The 17,860-nt window shown below is 43.4% G+C and overlaps 8 protein-coding genes across 8 annotated transcripts; 4 read left to right on the top strand and 4 right to left on the bottom strand.

Moving 5' to 3' along the window:
- Positions 1-72: 72 nt before the first annotated feature.
- O0I10_011199 (uncharacterized protein) lies at positions 73-523 on the bottom strand (the record flags this gene model as incomplete). Its single annotated transcript, XM_058491169.1, has 3 exons — positions 73-86; positions 146-389; positions 458-523. The coding sequence occupies 3 exons, from the start codon at positions 521-523 to the stop codon at positions 73-75; spliced, it is 324 nt and encodes a 107-aa protein (XP_058338064.1).
- Positions 524-1,709: 1,186 nt separating this feature from the next.
- O0I10_011200 (uncharacterized protein) lies at positions 1,710-3,372 on the top strand (the record flags this gene model as incomplete). The annotated part of the gene is made up of 4 exons (XM_058491170.1): positions 1,710-1,934; positions 2,001-2,214; positions 2,272-2,493; positions 2,558-3,372. 4 exons carry the CDS (start codon positions 1,710-1,712, stop codon positions 3,370-3,372), a joined length of 1,476 nt encoding a protein of 491 aa, XP_058338065.1.
- Positions 3,373-3,587: 215 nt separating this feature from the next.
- Positions 3,588-6,333, top strand: O0I10_011201 (uncharacterized protein; the record flags this gene model as incomplete). The annotated part of the gene is made up of 15 exons (XM_058491171.1): positions 3,588-3,597; positions 3,652-3,757; positions 3,814-3,944; positions 4,020-4,033; positions 4,098-4,519; positions 4,585-4,606; positions 4,673-4,703; positions 4,776-4,862; positions 4,916-5,031; positions 5,088-5,212; positions 5,273-5,477; positions 5,528-5,664; positions 5,722-5,809; positions 5,875-5,983; positions 6,050-6,333. 15 exons carry the CDS (start codon positions 3,588-3,590, stop codon positions 6,331-6,333), a joined length of 1,887 nt encoding a protein of 628 aa, XP_058338066.1.
- Positions 6,334-6,480: 147 nt separating this feature from the next.
- O0I10_011202 (uncharacterized protein) lies at positions 6,481-7,370 on the bottom strand (the record flags this gene model as incomplete). The annotated part of the gene is made up of 3 exons (XM_058491172.1): positions 6,481-6,969; positions 7,046-7,114; positions 7,197-7,370. The coding sequence occupies 3 exons, from the start codon at positions 7,368-7,370 to the stop codon at positions 6,481-6,483; spliced, it is 732 nt and encodes a 243-aa protein (XP_058338067.1).
- Positions 7,371-8,779: 1,409 nt separating this feature from the next.
- On the top strand, positions 8,780-11,410 carry O0I10_011203 (uncharacterized protein; the record flags this gene model as incomplete). The annotated part of the gene is made up of 13 exons (XM_058491173.1): positions 8,780-9,049; positions 9,129-9,238; positions 9,305-9,404; positions 9,469-9,572; positions 9,631-9,736; positions 9,806-9,997; positions 10,057-10,189; positions 10,253-10,334; positions 10,398-10,473; positions 10,527-10,970; positions 11,037-11,098; positions 11,164-11,332; positions 11,402-11,410. The coding sequence occupies 13 exons, from the start codon at positions 8,780-8,782 to the stop codon at positions 11,408-11,410; spliced, it is 1,857 nt and encodes a 618-aa protein (XP_058338068.1).
- Positions 11,411-11,932: 522 nt separating this feature from the next.
- On the bottom strand, positions 11,933-12,916 carry O0I10_011204 (uncharacterized protein; the record flags this gene model as incomplete). Its single annotated transcript, XM_058491174.1, has 1 exon — positions 11,933-12,916. One exon carries the CDS (start codon positions 12,914-12,916, stop codon positions 11,933-11,935), a length of 984 nt encoding a protein of 327 aa, XP_058338069.1.
- A 430-nt stretch (positions 12,917-13,346) lies between these two features.
- Positions 13,347-14,333, bottom strand: O0I10_011205 (uncharacterized protein; the record flags this gene model as incomplete). The annotated part of the gene is made up of 3 exons (XM_058491175.1): positions 13,347-13,551; positions 13,615-13,969; positions 14,030-14,333. 3 exons carry the CDS (start codon positions 14,331-14,333, stop codon positions 13,347-13,349), a joined length of 864 nt encoding a protein of 287 aa, XP_058338070.1.
- A 363-nt stretch (positions 14,334-14,696) lies between these two features.
- O0I10_011206 (uncharacterized protein) lies at positions 14,697-17,387 on the top strand (the record flags this gene model as incomplete). Its single annotated transcript, XM_058491176.1, has 10 exons — positions 14,697-14,775; positions 14,833-14,906; positions 14,962-15,351; positions 15,408-15,468; positions 15,525-15,776; positions 15,836-16,083; positions 16,134-16,464; positions 16,530-16,972; positions 17,030-17,155; positions 17,217-17,387. The coding sequence occupies 10 exons, from the start codon at positions 14,697-14,699 to the stop codon at positions 17,385-17,387; spliced, it is 2,175 nt and encodes a 724-aa protein (XP_058338071.1).
- Positions 17,388-17,860: the final 473 nt, after the last annotated feature.

Here is a 17,860-nt window from a genome sequence, read left to right on the forward strand (position 1 = left end):
ATAGCAACATTCGAAGGATTGTAAGGAGAGCAATGAATGATTGATTTATTCGAAAGGGAACAAATAACGAGTTTAGTCAAAGAGACCTATAATGAAATGTGTATCAGCATCATCATCATCCATGTGTATTCGTCTTATTCCTTACCGAAGCCCATGTCCTCATCAGACTCCTCCTTCTCCTCTTCCTTCTTCTCTTCTTCCTTGGCTTCGTCAGCAGCGGCAGCACCACCAGCAGCGGCACCAGCAGCGGCACCAGCAGCAGGAGCACCAACGTTCCAGATAAGCTCCTTCAAATCTTGGCCTTCAAGAGCCTTGGCGTAAAGAGAGAACCAGATAGGCTCGATTTCGGTGAAGCCAGCAGCCTTGGTAAGGGTCTGGAGCTTGTCAGCCTTTATATAAAAAATGGGTGTTGTAAGTGGAACGAGCATGATAAAGTAGTAGTAGAAATAGCGCATACCGAGATCTCGACGTTGTCATCCTTGAGGATGAGGGCGGCGTAGACAATGGCGTTTTCCGAAGACATGCTAATAAAAATGAATATTACATGAGATTCATCGATGGATGGATGGATGGATGGATGATTCAATGGATTACATACGTTATGCTTGACGGTGTAAGAGGAGGATTCACCTACTGCCCGCACTACCACAATAGTTGGTCCCACCGCACCCAATTCCACTCCCACCCCCCAAAACTCCAACCCACCCCCATAAGCTCCTTCAAATCTTGGCCTTCAAGAGCCTTGGCGTAAAGAGAACCAGATAGGCTCGATTTCGGTGAAGCCAGCAGCCTTTAGTAAAGATGCAAGGCTTGTCAGCCTTTATATAAAAATGGGTGTTGTAAATTGGAACAGGCATGACAAAAATAGTAGTAGAAATAGCGCATACCGAGATCTCGACGTTGTCATCCTTGAGGATGAGGGCAGCGTAAGACAATGGCGTTTTCGAAGACATGCTAATAAAAATGAATATTACATGAGATTCATCGATGGATGGATGGATGGATGGATGATTCGATGGATTACATACGTTATACTTGACGGTGTAAGAGGAGGATTCACCTACTGCCCGCACTACCACAATAGTTGGTCCCACCGCACCCAATTCACTCCCACCCCCAAAACTCCAACCACCCCCTTACTCTAAGCCACTCTCTCATTGGCTCGCATAAACGTACATGTAGATTCATTCTCTCTATGATGATATCACTTTCATTATTGATGATGTAGCTTTCCTTATCAATATTGATACCTTGTCTCACCTATCAGTGTGTCTAGTTAGTACTTTTTTATGCATTGATGATATAATAAAGCATGAATAGGTAGAAGTAGATGCATTCATATGAACAATAATGTTGTTGATGGATAATAGGAAGAAGAAGAAGTTGTAGGGGATGATCATGGATTCAGCCAAGAAGTTGTGTGCCAGTAAAAAGGCGATGATGATGCTATTCCCGCGCTAATGGGAACAAGTGATATATGTATGCCAAGCTTGTTCGCAGCAAAAAGTGGGTGCATTTGCCGGCAGGATGATCGTTTTATTTAGGATCCTCAAGGTGACACAAAGACATACTGACTGATACAATGCCAAGACATAGTTCATTTGCTTACTCTCCATATATTGATCCGGCCATAAAAAAAGAACAAGACCATCTTGGGCTGAAGATCGTCCCGTTTCTCATTTCTTTCTATTTTATTCTCTCTTGTCGCTATGGATGATTCTACATTTACTTGCCACTGGGGAGACTGCACAAGCACCTTTCCCGACGCTGAACTACTCTATGCACACCTCACAAACGACCATGTCGGCCGCAAATCAACAGGCAATCTCTGCTTGACCTGCCATTGGAACGAATGCGACGTTACGGTTGTCAAACGAGATCACATTACAAGTCATTTGCGTGTCCATGTTCCACTCAAACCTCATCGTTGCACGGTAAATGTTCCTTGTATGGTAAATGGTGTGTGCCTTTTTCTAATAGACGTACTACTTCTATCCCAGCTCTGTGACAAGTCCTTCAAGCGTCCACAAGACCTTAAAAAGCATGGCAAAACCCATATGCAGGAAAAGACATCAACTACAGCACCTGGTCATACACCTCTTGCCCCTCAACAACAACATCACAACAGCTACTTGGGTCCCTTGTATCAAACGATCCCACTCTCGCCTCCACCCAGTGTCACACATTCACCCTCTCCCAGCGCCGCTTCTGATGGTATGATGATTGAAAGAATGATCGGCACGTGATGTACTCATCAATCTATTGTTGTAGGTCTTGACCAACATTATCCTTACAATATGGCAGCAGCCCCTTCTCCTTCAAGCCCGACATCAGCCTCTTTTCCTACACAACAATATCATCATCATCATCATCATCCCATGTATGCAGATTACTATGAGAAGCCTCCCATCGTACCATCCCAAACAAGCTATCCACAACAACAACCTGTAAACCAATCCATGACTCCCATACAATATCCTACTTACAATCAAGGTATGTAACGACGTGGTTGCCATGGATACGTATATACACGTGATGCTGATCGATTCTTTTATAGGTCTTGCACACCATCTTGATACAATACAAAACATGTTGGATATGGGTGCTGTCGAACCAAGGGACTTGGCATTGCCTGTCACCAATGATGAGCAATTATCTCACTTTGACAGTTGGCTTGCTGGTTTATCACATCAAGCAGAAACGGATGTACCAATGCCATTATCATCGTTTGAAGAGAATGCTCCTTATCCACAATCCACACCAGTCGCAGACACCAACCCATACGCTCATATTGGTTATATCAATAATGGTGGTGGTGGTGCTCCTCTTCCTGCTGCCAACGACCATTATGTGTATTCATACCCGACACCTGATAGTAGCATTACAAGTCGACGGGATCACCTTGCAGCTATGCCGGACATGGCTGCCTACGACTATAGCTTGCAACCCGAAATGCGTACTGCTATGAACTTCATGAGTGGCAAACCAGAAAAGTCAACGTCGACTCTCAAGAAAAAGTCATCTACAGCCTCATCATCATCATCATCATCATCAACATCAGAGAAGGGTGATAAGAAGGTTGAGGGTGGAGGTGCCACCAAGCGTGAAGATGTGATTGATATGCTAGCCAGCGACATGTCTGAGATGACCCTTGCATCGGAACAACAACTTTACCCATCCACTTCATCACCAGCAAAGGAAACTAAGGATCGTCATCATCATCGTCAAGAAGCTCACAAGAGGTTATTGGCGCTTATTCGTGAACAGACCCATCTAGTCTACAACAAAAAGGATTGCAAAGGAACAGCCACTCCACCCCTGGCATCCACTAGTACAGTCCCTGAAAAACCTTGTACAATTCAGGTTCAATAGCTTTGTTTATCTCATCTTATTATTAAATCCTGCCAATGTGTGCTGTACTACTTTTTGCTGACTCCGTTTCTGAGTCCGTGTGAATGATCAATTTCCGAAAAAGAGAGCGTCGTGGATGTGAGAAATTGACCACTAATCACATACACCTTTTTTCTTTATCATCCACCTACCATCGCTATCCGTTTACACCTCTTCTTTCGTTATTCTCTTCACACATGGGATTAGGTAACATGCACGTATACTTTTATCAAACCAAAATACTGATAATTGGAAAAAAAGGTACGATCGCTACGATTGGTGCTCTAGGTGCCATGTACTTGGATGCAAAGTATGCTATTCGATATGACATGCATATGCTAAAGTCAGTGTACTCCGTATTGAAAAAGTAAGTTGTAATGCATTCCCTATGCAATACAATGGTATGTAACCTATTGCTTGTAGACATCAAGCAGCCGAAGCCAAGGATCGTGAGCACATCTACTACCATTTTCGAGACAAGGCTAAAGCCACCCCCGATCGCGTCTTTCTTGTTTTTGAAGGAAGAAAGTATACGTATCGACAGCTGGAAGTGGGTAAGTAATAAAGAGGCGCAGGAGGTGATCATTGTTTACCCATTATTAACCCTTCTTTCTTTGTTTCCCTCAAAGCATCGAATCGTTTGGTATGTTATTGCAAACAATGAAACACCCACCACGTGTTGCTCATAGGGTCTATGACGTTTATAGTCGCACTGGCTTTTGGATCAAAATGTCCGAAAGGGGGATATCATTTGCATGATGCATCAAAATCATCCAACGTTCCTTATCGCTTTTTGGGCTATCAGCAAGATTGGTGCCATCCCTTCCTTGATCAATTACAACCTTTCGGGTGATGCCTTGTTGCATTGCTTGACAGTAGCAAAATCAAAGATCTTTTTGTTCGATCCCATGTTTGAAGACCAAGTGGCAACAATAGCTCAAGCAGCTCAGGATGAGGGTGGCGTGCAATTGGCAGCTTATGGAGAAGCGACCGAATTTGAAGAAGCTACATGTCAGCTTGCTCCTGCACTTGTTCCCAGCAGGCTACGACACTATTCTGCCGAGGATCCAAGTGAGCATTTGCTTAAAGGAATTGGTATCAAGGATGTTTGCTTCTTGATCTATACAAGGTATACACCGGTAAAAGAGGAATGGGAAGATGAAGTGACTAATCAATGAACACCTCGTCTTGTAGTGGCACAACAGGCATGCCAAAGGTTAGCATCTCACATTTATTCATATCGCATACGACAAAAACTTACCATTGATATCATTGTATATAGGCAGCCATTGTACAACACGCGCGTTTAAATGGTAAAGGAGATCATCATTGTATGTGTGTTATACAGCGAGCGGTGTGCTGACCTTGTTATTGTACACATTCAGGCATCATTTGGGGTGCAGCAGCGCTCTCAAGATTATCCGAAAATGACGTGACTTATTGTTGCCTTCCATTATACCATGCCACTGGATGTAAGTAGTAAAGCATGTTTATGATGATGCATTATATACTCATCGCATCATAGTGTACATGGCCATGGGGAAATGCCTCCATGTTGGTGGTACATTTGTGTTGGCACGCAAATTTAGTGCCACCCGCTTTTGGGACGACGTTTACAACAATAATGTCACCGTGTGCTACGTAAGTATCATTGATCGTCAATATGCATGGATACCATGAACTGATTTGGAAAAAAGTATGTCGGTGAGCTTTGTCGCTACTTGATGAATCAGCCTCATCATCCGCTTGAAGATAAGCATAAAGTGCGTTTATTCTTTGGGAATGGCATGGCACCCGATATTTGGAATGCGTTCCGTCAAAGGTAAAAAGAACAAGGGTATCATAGAAAGCATAGGGTAACGTGTATTGCTTTATACATTAGATTCCACGTTGAGGAGGTGGATGAATTCTATGGTGCAAGCGAAGGGCCTGGTGGTCTTTTTAACATCAACAAGAATGAACGAACAGCAGGTGCTGTTGGCTACTTTGGGCCGTTAATACAGCTTTTGAGACAAGACCTGAAGCTTGTAAAGGTTGATCCTGTTACCGAAGATCCTATTCGAGATGCTCAAGGTTTTTGTATCCCCGTAAGTTTCAATATGACATACCAGTTTGGCTGAATACTCACCTCTCGTAGTGCGATTACATGGAACCAGGCGAGATGCTTGTTGGGCTAACAGGTCAAGGTGGCCGATCTGGATTTGATGGCTATTACAAGAACAAAAAGGCCACGGATAAAAAGCTGATCCAAAACGCATTTAAAAAGGGTGACATGTAAGTGTGAATACTTGTAACCTTGGCATCAATCTCACATGACAACGTCTCTTGAAGCTACTTTCGCACCGGTGATTTGTTAAAGAGAAATAGGGAAGGCATGTATTTTTTCGTGGATCGCTTAGGAGACACCTTCCGCTGGAAAGTAAGTTGTCATGGTTACTAGTTGTTGACCATCACCATGGCAAGTACTAAAAGCGACGTACGTAGTCTGAAAATGTAGCAACGACCGAGGTAACTCAAGCCATATGCAAGCATCCTGCAATTGCAGAGGCCAACGTATTTGGTGTTGCTGTTCCACACATGTCAGGAAGAGCGGGTATGTAAATGTGATGCATGACCTTCGATGATACGCCCAAAACTCATGTGATGTGTGTGTACATAGGCATGGCTGCATTAATTTTACGTCAAGGCATGCAACTCGATTTCGATGACTTTTACAATCATTTGGCATCTCAGCTACCCAAGTATGCCATCCCTGTATTCCTACGATTTGTGCCATCCATGAATATGACAGGCAATTTCAAGCAGCAAAAAGTAGCTTTTCGTAACGAAGGCATTGACAAGATCCCTGAAGATCAAGCTGTTTACTGGTTACAAGACGGTAGATACATTCCATTTACAAAACAAGATCTAGCTCGAGTGCAAGAGGGGAATGTAAAGTGGTAGCTAGCGGATAAAAAATTTCGTTCTCTGCATCATTTAAATATCACATGGGCAGCTTGTCAAACCTTGAGTGATACCCCATTCACATTCACAAACGCCATCCGTCCATCCATTCAATCCACTTGTATATGCATGAGACATACCAATAATTTATTCTTCTGGGCTATATCCCACTTCACGTGCAAAAGAGGTATCCAACAATTTTTCAGTGAGCTCTACATTGGGTCCGAGGATGCCCTGATCCGATTCCTTGAGTCGAGCTTGGTTGAAAGAGCTTCGTCTTCGCCTAGTAATGACCCATACAAGCTTGGCGACAAAGGGACGCAGCTTACGTACGATATCTTCACCATCATCCAATTCCCATCCGCCTTCAATGTGTACATGGGGTTCAATATGGCGAATCATGTGAATTTTGCCTTCTTCTGTTGAGCATTGGAGAATTTTGCGATTGTCGAGCACATCAAGCAATCCAGCCTTGGTGAGTAATTCAAAGATTTGATCTCGTTCTTCATCCGAGTTGATATGTATGATCGTGTAAATATCGTACAGCTGTGCTAGTCGTGTAAGCATTGCCACCGCCTTTTCTTGAAATGCATGGTTGGGCGTGTCAACATCCGATGATGGATTCCATAATACAGTCTACATGTGTATATATATAACCCCATGATCAATACATGTCTACCCTATCCCCATCATCCATGAAAAAGGCACTTACATTCTTTAACGACAAGGTCATTTTCTTTTTAGATCCTCTCAAAAGTCTTGCACTCCAAGTGGTCGGTGCCTATATATATATCCCATTAGTAATCTCGGTCGTTGTCATGGCTACCACCACCACCGTCACCGTCACCGCCCCGTTGCTTTACCTGCCGTTCACCACTACCGACTGCTCGACGTGGAGGTCGACTCGATGGGGGAAATCGTTTGTACAAGAAAATGGCAACACTAATGAGAGCTGCTGCTAATGACGAGTAGCCGAGGAGACGAAGCACCCATTGTGGCAACCATCGCTTTTGTGTTGTAGTAGTAGTAGGTGACATGATCTAGTCGTGGTGGTGGTATCGATTAAGTTATAATACAACGGAAAGGAGAAAGTAGGTGGCGATGACTTTTTTTTTGTGCTGAAGAAGAAAGTAATATACGAAGAAAGGTGGGTGGTGGTATAAACGAGAGAAAGGAAGAAAGAAAGAGCTACACTAGATTGCTTTAGAATAAGAATAAAAATACTCTCTCCTATATCTGTCTTTCACATGCTTGCACCCCGCACACTGGAAGGGTCACACAAATCCCACCAGTGGTGGCAATCTAACGTCATTGGTCCCTTTGAGCAAGGTTTATCGGAACCCCACATGTACAGTACTATGGTTGGTGTGTGTGCTATGGAATCCCTCATGTAGCCACGCTATTTTGCATCAACGCATTCACAACAACAAAAACAATAGCAACTACATAGCTGCATGCCAAGTTTTTATAACCCATCCCGCCATCTGCATGATCAATGTCAACACCGACCGGAGACACGTGCAAGTCTTCTACCCGGATATTGCTTTTACCATCGACATAGTGTGGATTATTATCTTCGATTGGCTATAGCAGCAAATGAGACCGTTTCTTCATAGTGAGGTACCTCCATTACTAATGTACATTCATGAGCCCATGGTTGCGTAGTAAAAGTAATCCTAGAATAATAAAGTCATCATGTTGTCATTGCCATCAAATGCATAGCATGCTCATTTACCCCGGGGTCATCATGCAGGGTGGCGGTGTGCCTTGGATCATCAGGGGATGTATTGATGTGATCTTGTATGCGTATAAAGATTACCAAGAACAAAGAATAATGAGATCTTGTTATCAGAACCCTTTAGCATACCCTTGCTAATGCACATGTTCCAATACGAGGAAGCTTATTATGATGACAATCAAAATGGACACGTGATGATACTACTACTGTACATGCATAAAAAAGACACGGGAACCCGCATACTGCCTTGCTCGATAGTATATTCATCATTGGACATATACAAGGCTTCATGACAACATGTATCCCAACCTAATCGCTATCTGATACTATCATCATCAAAGAAAGATCTCCCTTTGCATCATCACTGTTTTCCTTTCCGCAAGCTTATCATGCATAACAAATTCAACGTTGTATGGTGCAAGGCCAATGTCTTTTATTGATGGATCAAACTATACCTATGATGAATGAACATGCTACTCAACAAAGGACTGTAATCATTATTGTTGCCAGCCAACCCATTTTCCTTGACAACGAAAGCAAAGTGTAATCATCATTTACTATTTCAAGGGGTGGGATGGGGATGAATGGCTTATGTCAATTAGTTTGGATGATAATCCTTCCCCCACCAGTGCGCTGGAATTTCACCTCAGTTTCCCGTTTTACCTTGTCTCCTCCTTTCTCTACTCTGCTTTTACGCTTTTGGTTATTATGCTTGCGTTGGTGGCAGTCGTTTTACTCATTGCGACAGCCTGTCCATTGCTCTCTGCATTCTACGTACCAGGAGTCACCCCCAAGGCGTACCATGCCAACGACCGTGTTCCTTTGCTGGTCAACAAGATAGTCTCTGAAAATACCCAACTTCCCTTTGCTTATGGCGATTTACCTTTTGTCTGCACTCCCAAAGATGGTGTCAAGCGTACATGGTTGAATCTTGGCGAGGTGTTGAGAGGCGATAGACTGATGAGCAGCGATTACGAGGTATTGTATAAAAAAAGAAGACGAAGGGGTTCTATTGCATTACCACACTTGTCGTACTCACCACCACCACGCGTTCAAGCTTATCGTGGGTCGCAACACACAATGTGAACAGCTATGTACGGTGACCGTTTCAGAGCATGATGCCGATGAAGCCAAACGTCTTGTACAAGAGGAATATCGAGTAGAATGGTATGTTCATCATGGGTGGGGGGAGGTACCTTCTTCATGGTGGGCTGATGTTTTTTCTTTGTGCAGGATTGTCGATAATTTACCTGGTGCGACAGTGCTAAAGTACAATGCGTCTTCAGAAACATCCACAGCGTTACTCCCTTATTTTCCACTTGGACAAGTCAAGGTACACAAGTATAAAGGATTGTAGTGGAAGAAAACAGGTTTTCTCACTATGTATATCATGGTAGGGGGATCAAGTTTTTCTCAACAACCACGTGACATTGCAATTATTGTATCAATCCAGTCAAGGTGATCAAAGATACATTGTGGGATTTGAAGTATATCCAGCCTCGTAAGTAGTTGTTGGGATTCATGCATTGGAGCTGTGATTGTTCATTCGTTTCCGAAAGTTATGCCGACCCATCCTCGTGCGACAAGACTGCAGCAGCACCCATGAAACAAATTGGTACCAGCAAAACGTCTATCACTTACACCTATTCAGTCATTTGGAAAGAGGTGGGTACACATGGGAAATGGTATGCTCTATAGAAGAGATAGCTAAGAGATGATTGTTAATTTGATTAGGCAACCGATATTACGTGGGCCACACGATGGGATCGCTACCTTCAAATCTTTGAGTCACACATCCATTGGTATTCAATAAGCAATTCGCTCGTCATCACCATGTTCTTGACCGGCATTGTCGCCATGATTATGCTTCGTACACTGAGGCGCGATATTTCATCCTACAATTCTTCCACCGATGAGGATGTCGAGGTACATAAAGGAACGCGGCTTGGACATACCAATCATAAACTCAAATGTTGTCATATTAGGCTTTGGATGAGGATTCAATTGGATGGAAGTTATGCCATGGTGATGTCTTCCGGCCTCCAAAGTTCACATTGCTGCTCGCTCCATTATTAGGTTCAGGCGTCCAATGCCTCGTTATGGTGGCAGGCACGATCGGTGAGTAGTCGATATACAGCCCCTTTGGGCCATCCCATTATTATTACTTACATGTGCTATTAGTTCTTTCCACGTTTGGCTTACTCAATCCATCGTTTAGAGGAGGCCTGGTTTCTTATGGTATTGCATTCTATGTTTTGGCAGGGTAAGAGGTGACATGTGAAGTGGGACACAACGCACCCATGATGATGATTAACGTGCCTATTAGATCGGTTGCTGGCTTTGCGAGTGCTCGTATGTATAAGGTGCTCAAAGGACAACAGTGGTTTAGGAATGCATTGATGGTACGTAAAATGCATAAACGTGGTTTAAGAGACGCTCATGTATAGGCGAGTAGACCGCAACGCTCATCCCATCGATTCTCTTTGTGGTGCTCTTTATTCTCAACCTCTTTGTATGGGGCCAACAATCATCCTCTGCCATCCCATTCGGTACATTTTTCGCTCTCATTGCCATGTGGTTTGGTGTTTCTACACCTTTGGTGTTTGCCGGAGCCGTTTTTGGAGCCCGTCGACCGATTATTGACCACCCTGTACGAACACACCAGATCCCACGTCAAATTCCTGATCAGCCTTGGTACTTGGAATTGCATATCAGCATGCTGGTTGGCGGACTGATGCCTTTTGCCGTCATCTTTATCGAGCTCTTTTTCATCTTCAAGTCCATTTGGAGCGATCAGTACTATTACATGTTTGGCTTTTTGACGCTCGTGTTCCTCATTTTGGTGTTGACAACAGTGGAAATTGCCATTGTCATTACGTATTTCAGTTTATGCAGCGAGGTAATTTTGATGATGATGGATGGATCATGGCATTGGCAACATGCTCACATACATACATCTACGTAGGACTATCGATGGTGGTGGAAATCGTTTGCAGTGTCTGCAGCTTCGGGTGTTTATGTATTCTTGTAAGTGCTGGGTTGATGCTTTTTAAGTGCTCATGGTTGAATAACACAACTCTGGTTGTATGTAGATATTCAATATTTTACTACTTTACCCGTCTCAAGGTGACAGGGTTTGTGCCGGCTATTGTATACTTTGGACACAGCCTCATGATATGCATGGTGTATGGGCTTTGCATGGGCACAATTGGATTCTTCGCCACATTTTTCTTTATCCGAAAGATTTATGCTGCCATCAAGGTAAATGCTACACATGATCATCTTTATTTGTATTGTCTTACTCACGCAATGTTGGATCGACAATTGTAGGTGGATTAGTCAACAAACAAAGCAGGTTTCAGAGCTCTTTTTTTATATTTTGTAACTAAACGTATACCATTCTATGTATTCATGTGCGAGAGGGTATGGGCATGATTGCAGCGGTTGTATGGTGATGGATGGAAAAGTCAACTACACTGTTGGTTTCTTGTACTACTGGTGGTGAACAAGAGAGATGGGAAGGATGCTTAAGGAGGACATTGGCTTTGTGTAGGGTGTTACATAAGAGGACTCGTTGACGAATGTCATAATGGGATTGATTCAATTTCTTGCATGCCAGAGTATGAGCCTTGTATGCGATTTGACGAGGTGTCACTTGAGTAGATGGATCCCACATGTTGTATTATGTTCCTAATTGCATGCCATGGACACTTTCTTATATACTCCCTTGCCACCTTTTGACACCAAACATTCATAATACCAAACAAACAATAACCATGGTAGATCATCCTTGTTTTCCATAATGACCGCGGGGAGAAAAAGAAGAAATGGGTTGGGGGAATATGATGGGTTGAAATGCTTCTATTCGAATGGCTGTTGCTGTTGCTGTGGTTGTTGTTGTTGTTGCAAGTATCTAACTTCATTGAAATAAGGATGATTGAGAGCTTCCTTTGCTGATATCCGAAGTTGTGGTTGATATTGAAGCATGCGTGAGAGAAGATCAAGGCCACAAGCGTCGACATTAGGCAAGATGGTATTGATGCGCTGAGGAGGATAGATGATTTGATGATTGTTTTTGCTGTTGTTGTATTCTGGTAATTGTGATACGCCTGGCCAAGTTTGTTCTGTTGGTGTTCCCATCATTCGAAATATCTTTTGCAATTGATCTTCATTGGTGGTGCCTGGAAACAGTGGTCGACCGGTATACATTTCCGCCATGATACATCCTGCCGACCAGATATCAATGGATGTCGAATACATGCGTGAACCCAAGAGGACATCGGGTGCTCGATACCACAACGTGACCACCTCATTCGAGAACGTGTTTACAGGAATGCCAAATGCACGTGCTAGACCAAAATCGCCAAGCTTGAGTTCAAGACGTTTGTTGATAAGCAAGTTTTGGGGCTTGAGATCACGATGTAAGACTCGATTCTCGTGGCAATAAGCGATACCCTTGAGCAAGTGATACATGAATGTCTTGATAATCGTCGTTTCCAATGCCGAGCCTCCTGCATGATGATGACCACCACCCGTGCGTGCTGCCATATCCATATACTTTTTCAAATCCTGCTCCATATACTCAAATACCAAAATGAGCTTGCTCTCGGTATGAATGACATCAAGGAGGCGAACAATGTTGGGATGCTTCAGTTCCTTCATGAGGGAAATCTCGCGAATGGCAGTGGATGGAGCACCTTCTTCAGCATCCAAATGGATCTCCTTGAGAGCGACCAATTCACCGCTCAACCGGCTCTTGCCCTTGAACACTGTTGCATAGGTGCCTTCGCCCAGCTTTTCCAGTCGCGTGTATCGTTGATCAGGTGTCGCACTCGCATTCGACATGGTGAGTGAGTGGAAGAAGAAAGAAAAGATGCGTGTATGCGTTGGAAGAAGGTGGTCAGGAGAAGGAGAAAGAGAGAGAGAGAATGATGATGGTGCTACGTATGTACGTCAAAGCAGCCGCCACATCATATCGGAATTTTAACATGTCGCTTGCATCTATTACCCATTGTCTTTTTTTGTACTCATCTCATCCAATCCCATGCATAAACGATGTCGATACCGGTATTGCTCTCTCACATCTTATCCTTAACATCATCACCATTGCATAACACATGAAACTATTGTTAAGAGCACAAGTTGAATCAACAACTACTAGTAGCTAATATTTCTCCCCTTTGTTACTAATAAAATGGTGTCGCAAATGCATGCATTCAATCATGCTGGGAGGTGCCGTATTATTATGCATCATGGTTGGTGGACACTTTTTGCCTTAACAGTAGGATGGATGCATGGCGGTAGCAAAAGATGAGTGCATAGCGGTTGTATGATAGGATGGATGAGACGTCGTTGCGGGAGGTGGCAATTTCCCTTGTTCCTTTGTGATCTCAAGCATCAATTCCAATTCCTTGATCCTCATTTTTGCCATGCTCCTCTCATGTTTCATCATCTGCAATTGTAGTTGTATCTCTTTTTCCCTATCACCCATACCAATAATGTATCAGCTGTGGCTGTATAGATAAAGTTGATACACTGCTAACCTTAATTCACGTTCACGGTTTGATGGCTCGCGGGTTGGTGGTGTAGCTGGACTCCGATAATCCCGTGAATGACGATGATGATGATGATGTGGGTATTCAGCTGCTGAATGATGATGTGAGGGATCATCTTGTGAATGATAATCTGAGGGGTCAACTGGAGAAGAAAGTACGCTGCCATTATCGAGTGAAGACAAGGATATAGTATCATCGTCATCGTCATTTTGTAAATCACCATTTGGAACAACCATAGGCCGATTGCGTTGTTGTTGATCGGATGTTGTTGGTATTCTGAGTACTAATGGTATCAGGTGTGGTTCAAACGCCCTTTGGCATTCATGATAATAGCGAAACCGGACTATGCACACTCCCGCTTAATATAGTTTTCCTTCTCAAATTTAACATGTCAATACTTTACTTGGAGTACGGCGAACAAGCTGCTGGGCCTTTACTTTGAAATATCTGTGTCTGAGACCAACGATTTTACTATTCACCATCATGGCACGATCAACATTATTGAAATATCGTATTGCCATATCCCTTGAAAATTGTAGACCGTTTGAGGTAAACGCGTCGCGGTGTTCAGGCTTGCTTAAAGTATCCAGCAGTGATAGTGTCAGTTCATGACTCCACTTATACCGTTTCTTTAAAGGTTTTGAAGGTAGTGGATGAGGGCGGCGCAGTTGAGGGGCTCGCGCCGCTCTTTTATTTCTTGTCAACATGGTTGGTGAGAAAGAGGAAGAAGAAAAGAATTGCAGCCGATTTTCAGGGGCTGATGCTTCCCAATACAACCGTTGTGTTTGTTACACAAAAATTTGGATCAACTTGCTGGTGGCAAGCATCATTCTTTGATGGACTATATTCTCAGATGACGAATCATGATAATAATTGGACAAGACAAGGATAGCAAGTGTGTGTCTTTGTGTCATCGCATCCATGTTCATACAATCAATGTTTATTGTAAAGTCATTGCTATGAATTAAGAAGAGAGAGTGTGTGTGTAGGAAATCTACATTATGCCAGATGCGACAGGCGTGCATTGAGGTCCGCTGGGGCGCTTTCTCTTCCACTTTTTGCTACACACCATGTTCAAGAAAACGACTCGTGCCAAGAATATTCGACGCAAAATCGACACAAGCGATGACGAAAAGGAACCAGAAACTGGTAATGGTTGGATCTGTCACCACGTATACCCATCTTGCTAACGCTCTTCAGTTACAGTTGTCAGCCAAACCAAGATTGAAAAGAAAAAGAAGCAAAAGCCACGATCGCTCGGTTTAAGCTTTGATCAAGAGGTACTGAAGGGATCCACACGCGTAATGGAGTTATTCAATGGGTTATTTTTCTTAGGAGGATGGCGATGGGGAGACTTTTCAAGTGAAAAAGAGCAGTGCCAGTCGAAGGATCGCATCAGGACAACGCAAACTTGCTGTACCGCCCATACAACCGACTACAGCAACCACCGCAGCAACGATTGATACAACGACTATGGATGAACAACAACCATCATCTTATACGAGCGAAGTTCTTGAATCATTAAGGAAAAGCACACCAAGTCGACCAGCACATATTGGAGCAATGGATGATGTCGTCGAAAAGTTCCCCAATCTTATGACAGCACAAGTTGGATCGACCAGTATACCCAGTGCGAACGCTATTCATGCTGCCAAAATGAAACGTGAACAGATGCGGAAAGGGATTGTTGTACACGAAGAGGAGGATTTCGTTGCATTGGATGATGTAAGTAAAAGAGAGCTCTTTTTCATCTCATTTGGAAACTTACATTCTCTATTCAGAGCACTGAACAGAAACGCCTTGTTCGGGAGGAAGATGAAATTGGAGATGATGGCGAAGCAGGTGAGAAAAACATGCTCTTTGTACATGTGTGATACTCATTGTGGATTGGGATTTAGAGTATGAGCAATACGTTGGTGAACGCTTGACACTCAACAAAAAGGCAGCACGCAAATTGGAAGCAGAACGCAAGGCGAATGCTCGAGAAATGATTGCTGAAGCCCAAGAGGATGAGGAGGATGATGATCAAATGGAAGATATTGAACGATGGGAGAGCAACCTTATTCGACATGGAGCTGTTCGACCACAACGCCAACAAGAACAACAACGTGATCCTTATGCTCCTCCACCAGGTTATCGTCCAGCCTTAGGTAAGGACTTTTTTGTTAATGAAGATGACATGTACATTGGATTCTTATTCCTTGACTAGTTCCAACACCTACACAAATACCTGCTTTGGACGAGGCTATGCAGCATTTGGATATCGTGTCCAACGACCTCAACCAGATCCTACAAGAATATGATACACAATTGACTCAGATGGAGCAAAACAAGCAAAATCTACAAAGCGCAGAGTTGGATCTTGGTAATGATATATTGAGGAGCAGCGAACGATACGAATATTTCCAATCCTTGTCATCCTATGTCAACGACCTGGGAGAATTTTTGGATGCAAAGGTATGCGACAAGTGTCACCCATATGAAAGGTGTCTAATAGCATGTTTTAGTTCCCTGAGTTGGAAGCGTTGGAGAAGGAGGCACATGATCTGATTGCTGCAAAACACGCTATTATCAGCAAACGACGATGGGAGGATGATATGGATGATTTACACGAGTTTGCTCATGTACCTGAAAAGATGGATGAGGAACAACAAGAGAATGGACGTATGCAATACCAACGGGAAGGAAGTCAACGACGTAAAGAAGAGCGACAACGACGCATAGAGGAACGACAAGATCTTATGGATGTGGATCCAGCAGATGTGGTACAAGAGCAAGGACTATGGTCAGATGATGATTTGGAAGAAGAGTGGTCAGTGCAACATGAAGAGAAATTAGGTAAGCATGCAATGATGATGATGGTGGTGGTTTATTGTTTTGGATCTAACGAGGAACGTTTGTAGACAACATCCAAGACAACAAAGTACCTGCCATGTTGGAGGATGTGGGTGAAGAGTTTGAGTCTATGGAAGCCGTCAAGAGCAAGTTTGAAGCGTGGAAGACACGCTTTTATGATGATTATACCAAAGCATTTGGCAGCCTAAGTCTCCCCGGTGCATTTGAATTCTTTGTACGCTGCGAACTTGTATCATGGGATCCATTCTCTCAGTCAACTGAATTTGAATCAATGCGCTGGCATACGATTTTATCACAATACGGCATCACAGAGCATGGTGACGATGCAGACGCCGAACTGTTGAGCAAGATTGTTGAAAAGGTGCTGATCAAAAAGGTCAAGAGCATGTTGGATACTCTGAACATAGCGTCTACCAAAGAGATGCGGTACGCAGCCCAGGTGGTGGAGCAAATTTCATACTATGTGGAAAAACACGATCGAGCCTATCAAGTACGTATACACAATGGGCGATGTGCTACCAAGTCTTAACGCTTTTCTCTATACTAGGATCTGATATCTGCTGTGGAAAATACGATCGATGAGCAGCTCAAGGCATATGCGGATTTGATGGATACCATAACCCTTCAACACAATAACAAAGCCAAGGAACGCTTCTTTTGGCGGCAATGCAAGGTATGACGAGAAAAAAACACGTGAATGCGCGCTATGATTTAACATGGACTATTATGATTAGTACTTGAAAACGCTTCATGTATGGCGACGACATCTACCCAAAGAAACAATCAAATCTCTCGCCAGTGTGGTGATGAATCGTATATTAGCGCCTATTCTACAACCAGCCATAGACCCCAGTGATGCACCTTTACAACGAGAGGCTTTACATTTGGTGGAGCGTTTGGAATAAACTCGCTGCATACAACTATTTAGCTGAAAATCACGTACTGTTGCAGAGAATAAATGAGGGGTGTGGATGATGTATAGTACAAAGAGCTGCTATCCATGTTGTTATGAGCCCAAGTTGCTATGGCAATTGCTGTTGCTATGATACATGCATATCAAATCTCGTCGCAATGCAACAAGTCGGCACTACAGCTTGTCCCAATATAAAAAAAAGGTGTTTGGCACGCATAAAATCAAGGAACAAGTACGTATTGTGTGAATGTATGCTACGCATTTGGAAGCAGGGGTAGCTCGTAGCAACCATGAAAGAGGACCCATTGCAGCATCTTTTTTCAAACCAAGAATAATGTACCTTTCTTCTTCGTGCACGGCCCGTATTGAGATCGTAACCAAGAATAGTCGTAAACACAACCTCCCGCCACCACCAGTATTATCATCCAACCCATAAAATATGCTCTCAACGTGATTTGAAAAGTG

Source organism: Lichtheimia ornata, assembly GCF_029851405.1.
Source record: "Lichtheimia ornata isolate CBS 291.66 chromosome Unknown scaffold00084, whole genome shotgun sequence".
Lineage (NCBI taxonomy): Eukaryota > Fungi > Mucoromycota > Mucoromycetes > Mucorales > Lichtheimiaceae > Lichtheimia > Lichtheimia ornata.